This window comes from Phaethon aethereus, assembly GCF_964289735.1.
Source record: "Phaethon aethereus genome assembly, chromosome: 4".
Taxonomy (NCBI): domain Eukaryota; kingdom Metazoa; phylum Chordata; class Aves; order Phaethontiformes; family Phaethontidae; genus Phaethon; species Phaethon aethereus.
Window position 1 is genome coordinate 7402370 of NC_138578.1, and position 12741 is coordinate 7415110.

The 12741-nt window shown below is 44.1% G+C and overlaps 1 protein-coding gene across 1 annotated transcript in view; it reads left to right on the plus strand.

Annotated features, from left to right (window-relative positions):
• AFG2A (AFG2 AAA ATPase homolog A) overlaps nucleotides 1–10617 on the plus strand; it is a gene marked incomplete at both ends in the record, with an annotated part of 162315 nt that extends 151698 nt beyond the window's left edge. Inside the window, one exon of the mRNA XM_081999155.1 lies at nucleotides 10508–10617. Within this exon, the coding sequence (XP_081855281.1) occupies nucleotides 10508–10617 (110 nt within the window). The remainder of the gene's footprint in view (nucleotides 1–10507) is intronic.
• Nucleotides 10618–12741: the final 2124 nt, after the last annotated feature.

Consider the following 12741-nt stretch of genomic DNA (forward strand, 5'->3'; position numbering starts at 1 on the left):
AAATAAGATTTTTCAAATAATGAAAACCAGAAACTATTTTCTTTTCTGCCACGGTGTTGGCTGTAACGACGGAAAGTCATTGATTTCCTTTTGAAACTGTTTCTGCATCGTTTCATTGATGTTGCCTACCTCTCTTCCGACCTCTTCTTTCTTTAGAAGCAGCTTGTTTTACACACCTGTTTTGTGCCATGAACATTTCTTTTATACCTTGTTTATCTGTAGTTTGCTAGACACATCTGTAAAGTTTGGTCACAAGCCAGGTAAAGTCATCAAGATTTTTGTAGTAGGGTAGTCATTGAAGTAACCGGGTATAAGCAATACAGAAATCTAAAATGGATCATGCAGCTTTACAAATACCTCTTTTTGTGTGCAGCATATTTTTGCTCCTGTTTGTCACACACCGAAGAATTCAGTCTCGAGATGTGTTTAGACCATGTCCTGTTAAACATGAATCCTATGAAAACAGAATATACGAGACGAAAAGCTGTTATGAGGCAGGTCCTGATGGAGCTGACCTACTGTGGATTTTTGTCATTGGTGGCTAAGTCGTCTCTCTGAAAAGATTCTGATCCCGTGCTGGTAATTTAATCAGTCAAAGCAATGGTAATATAAAGGCATAGCTTATCTATGGAAAATACTGTGTTATGTGGTAGATCATTGTTACAGCGTTTGAAAGCTTCTGAGGAGAATTGTAATATTTTGGCAGGAGTTCAAAATTCTTTTTACTACAAGGAACAGGTTTGGGTTTTTTTTTCTCTAACATGTCATTTTGAGGTTACATGGTAACATCTGTCAGAGCTATGCTAACCTCTGTCATCCAGCTGTTATAGTTGTGGTATTTTCCTTCCTTTTCCTTCTCTTTCCTCTCCTTTCTGCTTTCCCTTTCTCCTCCCTCAGAAAACAAAACAAAACCAAACCAACAAAAACCACCTCCTTTTATACTGAAACTTCAGGTGGAATGAAGTGGTTATAAAAGCATCTGTCAACACGGGAATAGTTTGCCAAGCCAAGTATTTGGGTTGGAAGTCATGCCTTCCCAACTGCTTGAAAACAGGAAGTATCTCTGTTAAGTGATGGATAGCTCTACTTTGCTGAGAGGAAGAAAAGGCTTTTTTTTTTCTCCCCCCCCCTCCTTTTTTTTTTTGCCTCTGGGCTAATAAATGAGTTCTGCAGTTGTTCCATCTATGTAAAGACAGACTCCTATAAAAATATGTATATGGGTGCACACATCTGTGTGTATATGTATGTGCGTGTGTATATGTATGTGCGTCTATACAAACTCAAAAAACAACAACCCAAAACCAACAATCCACTTTGTACATGATCGGTCCCTGTCAGAAGCCAGCCCAGGCACATCTTATCCCAGTGATTCCTGTAAAGCTCTCAAAATCTGTCAGAAACAGCCTGCAGGATTGCAACGGCTCCTGGGTGATTAATTGCCAAAAGAGTCTGGTTCCAGGTTCCATTACATGTAATTGTTATCTTTTCTAAAGGGGTTCTTTTATTAAACCCCCACCCCAAAAAAAAGAGGGGAAAGAAAAAAAGAACTGACATTCCTGAGGTTTTGCACCTCTTAGACAGGAGCATGGAGGACTCTCTTACGTAAACATACACTGAAGAGGGTGTGTTACGTTGTTTATTAGCTGATGATAGATTATTTTTTTTTCCTTCAGTTAATTTTAACTTTACTAAAAAACATTTTATTAGAAATGGGGGAGGAAGAGCTGCATAGTGTTTAAAGGAGAAGAGAGTCAGTTCCAGTGCCTTCTCCACATCAAAACCTCTCTGTGAGACCCGGCAAGTGGCAAAGGACTAGGTTGCTCCGACTCCTTACTATAACTGCAGACAAACAGCCGAAAACTGGGACATCCTCTGTCCACGTGCCGCCACGGTAAGACTGCTCAGATTGGACATGGGGAGAGAAGAACAAGGTCTTCTGGCTGAAATCCCCCCAGCGAAGGAAGCCGGTGCCGCAGCCCTGAGCTGAGACTGCTGCTCAGCACGGGTGCAAGGAGAGAGTGGCGCAGCTGCAGCCTGCATGAGCAGGGGGAAAAAGGTTGGATGCTGTGTTTTACAGTTTGTGGCTTGAAAACATGTGTTTGAGTGTCCCAAAAAGCATGGGTAGATTGTGGAGAATCTGCTAAACTGCTTCAGTTTTTTCTGAGACCATGTTCACAAAGCAGAGTGGAGGAGAGCCTGATTCCCTGTCAGTGCCTCCATGTCTTTGAATATGTGTAAGCTTCTTGATTTGGAGCTGAATTTCTGCGGTGCCAAACTGGAGTATCTGGAATCGTATCAGTAGGGTTGCTTGGATTTGCACTGCTTTTACTGCATTGAAAATGTGCTGTGTTACTGACAGGTTTAGACTTTTATAGATGGAGGCCTGGGCAAACCTTGGCTCCCAGTGAGCACTGTAGTAATTTGTGCCACCTGGCCAATTTCACTGCTTGAAATATCAGGGGGGGAAAAAGCATGGAGATACTGGTTCTGCAGCTGCAGAGTATCTGCCTGCAAATGTTTCTGCCAAGAAAAGTGATTGAAACTCGGTTTCTTGAGATATTTTAATCCTATCTGAACAAAACCTCATAAAAACGCGCTCTGGTATTGTCTGCCTGGGCCAAGGAGCACATTGTTCCTCACAATTGTGTTTACATGGTCTCATTGTTGCAATGAAACAAGTCTCCTCAAGTCATCTTTCTCCCCTTGAATTAGCTATATTAATCAAACTCTGTCAGAGGCAGGACTGTGATGTACAGCGGTTGGGGCACTGATGTTACTCTGATTAAAAAGAGGAGAATATTCTGGTGCGTCCAGGTTTGGAAATAGAAGCATGGCTTTTTGCAGAGTTTTTCTCCTTCTGCATCCACAGGCAGTTTCTTTCGACGGTGGAGAGGTGATAACCCTACTACCCATCCCTCTTCCTTGCTGCCCCTTCTCCACGTGTGACCGCAGCTGCTGTCTGGCACAAGAGTGCAGCCCGTGGGGCAGGAGGGACCGTGGGAGGTGAGCTTAGGAGGAGGCGGGAGGGTACAGCAGCCTCTTCCCTGAGCTGTGTAAGCAAGATAAGGCAGCTGAATAATCACTGGCGCCACACACTTGGTGCCATATCCCCAAAGGCAGAGGCACAGCTACCTCCAGCCCAGAGCAGCCCGAAACCCCATGGTTTGGCAGCGAGGCGAGGGCTGTGGTGCAGATGCCAGAGTGCCGGCAGCACCGCGGGCTGCTGGGGCGTATGAGCCGGCTGTGCGGTGGGCTCTGCGTGGTGGTAGCATGGTGGGACCTCGTCCGTGCCTGACAGCAGACGTCAGGGGAAGAAAATAAAATCAAAAGCAGCTCTGAATGCTTTGTCTGTGTCAAGGCTCGATATGCTTTCACATCACCTCCGGAAATTTCTGCTTTCTTGAAGCACTTTTAGCGCTGCCTATTTATAACTTAGTTATTTAAGTTACGCTTATGTCTGTTTAAAATCACCACCATTAGTGGAAATGACTGATTTGCTGTGAAACATGCTAAAGCAGGGTATGTCGTTCAAGCAAGTCACGCCGATGGTTTCTGTTGTGTCAAGGCAGATTCTTTCCTCGGGTTTCCTTTTATAAGGAAAGATGAATTTGTTATTTTTCTGCATACTGGAACTATAGGGTAAACTGTGTTTTGCTGTAATAACTAAGAGACTGATCTGTAGCGATAGCTGAAGGTGTTAGTTCCTGTTGGTAGCCAGCAAGGAGAGCAATTCCAGAAGGTACGTTGAATTACATGGAAAAGTTTCCTTCTGTTGATGAGGCAAACTGGAAACGGGTAAAAATCAGCGGTTGAAGGAAAAAGATTAATTAAGTGTAGCAGACCTAGAGGATAAGCAAAGCGAGTAGATGAATCCTGCACAAGCAGGGGCATTTGACCGCTTAGCAGCGAAGGACAGATTGCATTCTTATTTTTCAGATGGTTAGCTCTCCGTATCGCTTCATCTTGGTTTGGACTCGGATGACATAAACTGTCTCCCTGTTGAAGTTGGTTTACTGTTTGTTGGCGTATCAAACCACATGTTTGTTCTCTGCCTTTAATTAGTACTTCTGGTTAATGCCCGAGTAAAATGTTCCCGCTGTGCTCGCTGCCACTTGATAGTGTGCATTCTTCCTGAACACCTGCTGTCAAACCTATCATGTCTTTTCTTGTCAGCTTGCACAATGCTCCAGGTCTTGAGCAAGACTGACATGATGGAAGGGTTGTACAGCCTGATTTTTAGAATTCTGTGCGGAAGGTGAAGTCTTTGCATAGGGACTGATAGTAGGAAACTGCAACATTTTGTGGGAACTACTTTCCAATAATATCTAATAAAATTCTGTTTGTGAATGCAGTGTTTGAAGTAGTGGATATACTGCAGGTTAAAGAAGCAAGCTGCTCCACCCTGAGAGGAATCGTAGATGTTGTGTAACAACACCAGAGAGTAATCTGCAGAAATCTTGGGAGAAGTACAAGGGTGGTGACCAGCAAAGAAGTTATCAAAGAGGGGAACTGGTTAGAGATGTTGGCATGTGCTGACAGTGGTGACAGACATTGGCACAGGAGGAGGAAGGTGGGGAGGAGGAAGAGTGTGGGGAAAGGGGCTCTTGGCAAGAAAAAAGCGGTATCGCTTGACTCGGGAGCCTGTAATTACAAGACTTCAGCCTTGTGACGCAGCAGATAAGTGTGTCACCTGAAACAGAGGAATTCGAGGTTGCCTTCTGAAGGAGCTCATGCCAGATGAAGGGGGAATAAAAACGTTGTGGAACAACATAATTTAGCTCTCCATGGGACTGTGGTTTTTAAGTCTTTAACAGTGACACTCTAATGTGTCTTTTCCCCTCAGCACCTTCTAATTCTGCTAATTAATCCATGATTGCAAAAAGCCTCCAGTACCCTGTCTAGCAAACAGGATGGATGAGCTTCCCGTACTTGAAACTTTCAAAGATCCTAAAATGCCAAGTGCTTCCTGGTCCCTTGTGTCAGGAGGATGACCTGCTGTGGCTCAGAGTGAGCATGAAAATATCAGGCACCAAGGTGAACCTCAAAAGCGTAGGAGAAGCACCTTTATGGGAACTGACTTCACGCCTGCAAGAGATAAATGTGGTGGCACAAGAAGGCCCTCTCATCGTTGTTACCAAATTCACTTCCTCAGCCTATCTTTTACCTTAATACTTTCCACCCTTGCAATGCATCTGTCCTGAGATGGGCAAAAACACTGCAAGGCTCTCGCAAGCAGTTATTGCTTGCGCAGACTACAGGAAGAATATGACTGACTTTAAAATGCTTTAGATACGTTCAAATGCTGTAACGATGAAAGTAAAAAAACCTCACATTACCAAACGAGATTACTATTAGACGTAGAGTACCTCTCATATTTGGGAGTCTGTGTAAGTAGGGACCACAACCAGGGTTCATAAATAGCAATTGTTAATTTAAGTTGGAAGGATTTAGTTACAAAGGAAACAGATTGTTCTGTTATTTCCAGTCTTCTCATTTTCATCTCTGGTCTAATCCCAATGGACTGCAAAGGCAGGATTAAACCTTTAGTTGCATTTTTTAGGTTCTGCATTAAAATAAATGTATTTACTTGAAAGGAAATGTCTTAAACTTAGTAAAAAAATCTGTTCCTACTTGTGGAGATTGATTGCAGCAGAGAACATGCAGCAACATTGATTCTCCAGATGAACTTCGTTACCTGCTGAACATACTTGCTTTCTCTTACACACCTCAATATGCCTTTTACTGTGCAGTTTACGTTTTGCTATGCAAATTACATGTTGCTATTGAAAATTTTGTCAGTTTGCCACTTTTTTAAAAAATTGTATTTATTTTTTCTAACGTCAGTTTACCCTCTTGCACCGTTTATGTATGACATTTTGTTATAAGGTCTGGTTAAGAATGATTTTGATGAGTTAGGCATGGCTGTAGAAGTATGTCAGTAGGAAAGCTATTTTTTTCCTATTCCACAGAAAGCTCATCAGCTGGGTATGCTTCTGTCAGTGTTCTTGAAATGGCCAAATATCCTTTGAAAACGCTAACTACAGATGGATGCTTTTTAAAAAAAAGAAAAAAAAGAAAAGAGGAGTAGGAAAATTAGCAAAGCCCTAAGGTTAATTCTAGTCCATTCTTAACAGGAACCACAAATATTTTCCTGGCTTTACCTATTTAAGTTTTCTTTCCTGAAATAATTATCTTTGTAATTGCGCACAAAATACACATTTTTGAGCTAGCTATCTTTTCCAATGACATATTTTGAAGTAATACTCTATTTTAATTACCAAAGAATTTAAGCATTTCTTATTGAAAGGGGAGCAGTTTCTTCTTAATTAAAATGTGGTTTTGCTATTGATGATATTATGTATTACATGATGATTATCCCACTTTCCTAGTGCTCCCCCGAAGAATATTGTATGTGTGTACCACTAGTAACCTTTCAGTGCATGTGCACTTAGACCCCTTTTGTAACTGTTGTGGTAACAACAAAAAAATTACATAAACTTGCAAAAGAATTGCTTAATGGTACAGAGTATTCTGGTTTCTACCAAAACCCCAATTACTTAATTTTGTGCCCTTCCTGGCCTACATAAATTATGCAACCCTCACATCTCAACATCAGTGAATTATGTAGCTCTGCGCACACATCAATTAATTTTGGCCCCATCAACTTCCCACCTTCTGTGTGCTCCTAGCCTCAAATCAGTTTTGCATCTCCCAGCCGCGAGCGGTTAATTTTGTACTGCCGGCAGCTCATATCTGCCTGAACCTGCAGCCCCGCTTCAACTCTTCACCCTCCCCTACCTGCCTCTCCTCCTGCAGAGCCAAGCCACCGCCTTCTCCCGAGGAATTCCTCCTCCTCCAGCTCGGCAGCAAGGATCAATCCCAGGCGGCTTCACCTCCCGCCCCGCCAACGGGTCAGCGCCGGATCCCAACGTGCCCCGTGGGCAGCGGGGCTGGTCTGGAGATGACCTGGGTGCCCTTATCGCTCTCCTCGCGATTTTCTAAGCGCAGATTGCAAGACTGAAGCTCCGTCTTCTGGAATGGCCTGTGAAAGTCATGGCACGCTTGGAGCAACCGCCTCCAAAACCCTTCCTGTGGCGAAGCCTGTATCAGACAACACCCCTCTGAGAGGAGAAATAGCTTCCAGGTCTGCAAGGAAAGCGGCGTTGAGAAAAAAGGTAGTGCCAGCAGCCATCAGACTCCGTACTGCTGCCAGCAGCAGAAGTAAGCATGACCTCAGCCTTGGTGTTAAAGCTGACACCGCTGCTGCAGGTGTCCGCATCAGATGCCACAGTAGGCTTCTCTAAGCAACCCAGAAAGAGTTCATTTTCCTCAAGAGGAAGCTTCAGTGTGCAAAAACATCAAGAGGGAAACCTTGTTCCCTTATTGCCGACCTCTACGTGCAGCTCAGTTCTGAGTCCTGAATTATTTTGTCCAAAAAGGAAAATTATCTCCATGAGAAGTATGGAGAGAACAAAAGCCCTGAGAGGGCAACGTGACGTCCTGCAAATGAGAATGGCCTCAACTTGCCGTTGCCCTCCGATTGCTTGCAGACCGGAGAGCAGCAGTGCAGCTCCTCAGCCCATCTACAGCCTCTTACTGCGGCTTTGCCCTCCAATATCACAGGACAGGTCAAGGCAGGCCCCTTCCTCACTCTCTGCCTCCGTTTTTAGTTCCTCGGGAGCACAGAGGGGAGGGGGCCAGTGGCTTGCCAAAGGGACAAGGGTGGTGACAGCAGAGTGCGGAGCCGTGGGGCTGTGCCCAGGGTCACCACATTTCCCATCCAGCTGGACTGTCAGGAGGGCCCGTGGAGACCAGCTCTCAGTTCAATCTGCTTTTCGCTCAGCGGGCTGGAGGGAGTTTGACTCTTCTCTCAAGTGAGGTTTCAGAATTTTTTCTCTCCTCTCCTTTTTGTCTATGTCTATTTAAGCAGCAAGCACTGCAGAGACTGACTTGTGCTTTTTTTGTACAGTTCCCAGCACATCTGGCTGTTTTGGATAAAGTCCCTAGGCTTGATTGTAGCAAAAAGTAATGATAGCGTGCTTCAAACTTGGGCCCCCAACTATGACTATATATAAAACGCAAAACATTTGGGACAAACTGGAGGAAATGCAATTTTTAGTAACTGAGAAGAAAAAAAAAAAAAATATATTCACTGTTTTACCTCTGCAGTTGCGCTTTGCAAGCGTGGGTGCTCCGTCGTGTTAGAAGGCTCCGTCTCAGAACCGAAAGCCGATGGAACTCAGGGGAGCGCTTGCTCCCAGATGATTGGCATCAAGCTTTTTTCCTGTCCCACTTGCAAAAGAGCCATGGTCATTATCAGTGTGAAGCTAAACTGGCTCTAGAAAACGTTCTAATTATCTAGGTGTCCTGATTAAACCTGCCTTGATTTAAAAGAGGCACGCCATTGTACTCATGTGAACATTTTGTGTTTTTTCTAAGTAATAGAATTAGCTATGGGCATTTCCGTAAGAGCACGCAGAACGCAATTGTGGTGTAATTCCTCTCCCTCCAAGCCTCGTCTTGAAACATGCAAATTTCTCTTTCAAGTGTGTTGGCAAAAAATGGCAGTATCCTGATAGACGCATGATTTAGACACCAAACTACATGCTGGGTGAGTTATCATCAGTGGGTTATTTGGTGAATATATCAAGAGTGCTGTGGAAAGTACCACAGTCTGAAGAGGAAATATCAGTGGACGGCATGCTTCTCGCTCTTGTTTGTAGGGATCCAGCACAGGCCACTGCCAGGGACAGGGTACCGGGCTGGATAGGGACCTTTAGTCTTCCTCGTACGGCCTTCCTTACGCAGCTCGATGCAACACGCTGCAGTGCCACGCACTTTCTGCTGAGCGTTTTCATGTTCTGTTTTAAAAATAACAAGACATCTCTTAACATTCAGGATACATTTTTCCACTCTGAAGCACCACAACAGTCTTTTTAAAGAAACTCTAGGAAGGGTGTTAACTTGATCAATGCCGTGCAGGAAGGAAAGCTCTTTCCTACTATTTTTTCAGCATGACTTTCACTGACATGATCAGGCTGGGAAAAGACTTATTGGCTGACAGCCCAGGACAGCCATGCAATATCTGTAGTCATCTGGAACTCAAACTACTCTGCCCAAGGGAGAACCATAACATAAAAACAATTTAGGTTACATGCTGAATCTTATAAACACTGTTCAGTTTTTAGAAAATAGTTTAAATACTCTTTATCTGCATTTGCTATGCACAGTTTGTTGTTGTTTTCAAATGTCAAGAAGGCTGGGAGGGTTTTTACTTTTTTACTTCAGATTGTTTTCAAGAATCTTGGAGATTTTTAGAAGTATAGGGAAATAGGCTTCCTCTCTTCCCATGAATTTAAGAGCTTGGCTTCTCCTGTGTATCGGATATAATTGTTTTATATATAGATAGTGTTTACTTTTTGACCCTGTCCAGAAAGCATAGAGTCACAGAAGGTCTGTGACTGGAGGGGGCTGGTTGGAGGGGGCTTCCAAAGGCCCTGTTGTCCCCCTCCCACACAACGCAGGACTCACGAGCACCAGTTTGGTGAGGGCTTGCCTTCGTCTGGCCGAGCCACAAAACCCCCAAGGACAGAGTTTTGGCAGCCTCACCGATGACCTGCCCCAAGGCTGTGCTTCTCCTAGAGATTTTTTCCTCCCATCCGGTCTGAACCCTCCGTGCTGCCCTTTGTGGCCATTGTCCCCTCTTACGTTGTCTGTCGCTGCTGCCCAGAGTTTGCTCTGTCACCTCCCCAGTGTACACGTAATCTGAGTAAACCAAAGTGCAAGGGCCAATATGTGCGTATGAAACTGCAAAGTTGGAGCCTTAGCTTGTATCTCTACTCCTCTGTTGAATTTTCAGTTGTCTTGTGGCACAAGAGAAACCTAGGGATTCTCCAACAGTTCAAAGCTGATGCTAAAATGGATTAACTATAGTGCTTTTGCAAGTCTATGTTTTTTCCCTCTCCCTTTTTGAAGCTAAGCATCACTGGCCTCTGTCTGTTGTTACCTTATTTTGCATAAAAAACCCTGTCAGAGTAATCTGCTCTTCTGCAAGCATGTGCAGCTCTAGTAATCTGGGATAAAGCAACATGAATCCAGAATATAAGCTTCACTTCAAAGTGAATTGTCTTGACTGAAGATCTGAACTTGGGATGTGTCCATTGCCACCTGTCCCTCTGCCAAGTCCTAACATTCCAGCACACCTTGCAACAGGCCTAAAATTATGATTTTAGGAAAATTGCTATGGTTCCTTTATGATTCCTTTTTTCCATAAACTGGTATTTCTCAAGCTGAGTAGCTTTACTAGTCTTTTCAGCGACGGATCCATGCTAACATAGGAGAATAAGCCCTCTTGCACATAGCTCGATTGTTCCTGTGCAGCCTCTTGCTTTGGCTGAAATTGTTGGTTATTTGGCGGCATTGTTGTTTTTAATTGAGCTGTGGTTTTTACTTTCTGGATGTGACGTGCCGTGTGCTATAACTTTTTCCTGTGACGCTTTCGTTGCAGGCCTTGTTGAGACCAGGACGAATAGACAGAATTATTTATGTGCCATTGCCAGATGCAGCCACCCGTGGGGAGATCTTCAAACTTCATTTTCAGTCCATGCCAGTCAGTGATGAAGTCTGCTTAGCGGAGCTTGTTCAGCGCACACAGAAGTACTCAGGAGCAGAGGTAAAACTTTCTGAATGGTAATGGCCACGGAGTCGGTGCACAAAATTGTGGTTTTAAAATTGAAATCAGGTATCATCCAGATATCATCCCTTGAGTCTTCTCAAAGTGGTAGCGGGCAATTATGAAAGGGAATGTTTGAGAGATTTCTGTGTTTCTGCTCAGAAAACTGAATACGATCTGGGGCTTTTTTCCTTCAAGGTCTCCATCAGATGATTGTTGCCAGGGGAAGGACCTCTTCCAGGGTGAGCCTTAGTAGGATCATGGGTGGCCTCATTAAGGATGTGCTGCAAGGAGGAGTGGAGGGAGGTGGGAGCAAGTGCCCCCAGGCTTTTGCATTTAGGGTTGTGACTGAGAGCTGCAGATGGAGGGAGGAGAAGACAGTTATGAGACAGCGTAGAGGAACTGCAAGGGAGTCAGTGGTCACTTTGAAGCTCGTATTTTCCTATTCTATATAATCAAGACCTCACAGCAGCACTTATTGTTATAGCTCATTGCTGTTAGTTACTCAGCTTCTGACAATGGACGTCAGACAATTATTTCCTGTCTTGGGGAGGAGGAGAAACTTTCTCAGATGCTGCTGCCTGGCAGTTACAATAAGCATTGGTACGTTAGTGGTCACCACTCTGTTCCCTGAATATTATTCATGTCAGTGTCTCGTGAAAGGATATTTCACTCTTTCCTCATTTTGATTAATTGAAAGTAATTATATTACTTCAAAAATTCAAAGAATGTTATTAAGGCTGCCAGTTCCAGCTCTTAAAAGGTATGAAATACCGGAATTAAAATTTCCACCTTACTGTACCCAGACCTAGTGTATGCATTACCACACCATCTTTAATTACATAGTCACCTACTTTTTCCATAGCAGAGTGGAAAATATGATGTGCTTGCCTCAGCTCCCCCATCTTTCTATGTGCTGTTTACAAAGGCCGGGAAATAAGCTAAACTTTTGTCTTGGTCCAAAAGTGAGGGTGACTGTGGAGTATTTGTGTGATTCCTATAACGCTGAAGGCCCTCCTCAACTGACTGGTCATTGGACGTGATCCCAGGCAAAACTTTTGCTCACTTAGCTATCGCTTAAATGCTGGTATGTTGTAAAACGCTGCGTTGCCTCCTAGTAACCTCTGGCTGGTGAGGGCACTGCTGTGAGTGCTCCAAGTCCAGGGGATGGGGTCAGGCCTTGCCGTACGCAGCAGCGGTGTCTGGGCTAGCCTCCAGGCTCGCCCGGGAAGCTGTGTCACAGCAGACACCGAAGTCAAACCCGCGAGAGCTCTCCTCCGACACGGCACAGGACAAACTGTGCTCTGGGAACAAATGAATGAAAGCTGCGTAGTGAGCAAAGCTGTTTTGTGTAGCACATCTTTTTTGCTGCAGAACATGGGATCTCATAATGAAAAAAAGGACTGCAGGCTTAAATGTTGGTTTGGAAAACTGTCACAGCTCTACTGCTTCCACACTTTGGACTAGTGACTTGAAACAGTACTATGTTTTTACCCGGATGGCAGTGATATGATTTTTGCTGCCCTGGGAAAATTTATCTGCCTCTGGCTGAGTTACAAGCCCCAAAAACATAAATATAAACATATCCTCTGTTGTGTATGGAAACTCTTCTTACCAGGCAACAACTGTAATGCTTGTATTTCAGAAATTCCAAGCGTATGGGGATTTCCTTTGGATCTGGATCAGCTGAGGCTCTAGTGGTGAATTCCTGTGCCTAGTTGATAATGAGTCACAAATGTCTTGGTGCTGGCTTTGTACAGAACCAAAAATAAGTTAATGGGTCACTGAGTGCATCTACAAACTAGTTGCAGGGGAAAAAAAGCCTGCCTGTTTCTAATACAGCATTTCTCATGAATTCTGTTCTTTTGCATCATTCAAAGAATTATAATAACTGGGATGTAAAGAGTAAATACAGAAAAAGCCTCAGTCAGTGCTCCTTGGAAGAATATATAAAAAGTCTTGACAGTTGGCACGCACAGTGGCCAGTTTCATTAAAGCCTTTTCTTCCTAGTGTCTCCAGCTTCCCAGCTTTACAAACAGTTTCCGCTGTTGAATGGCAAGTTCCCATT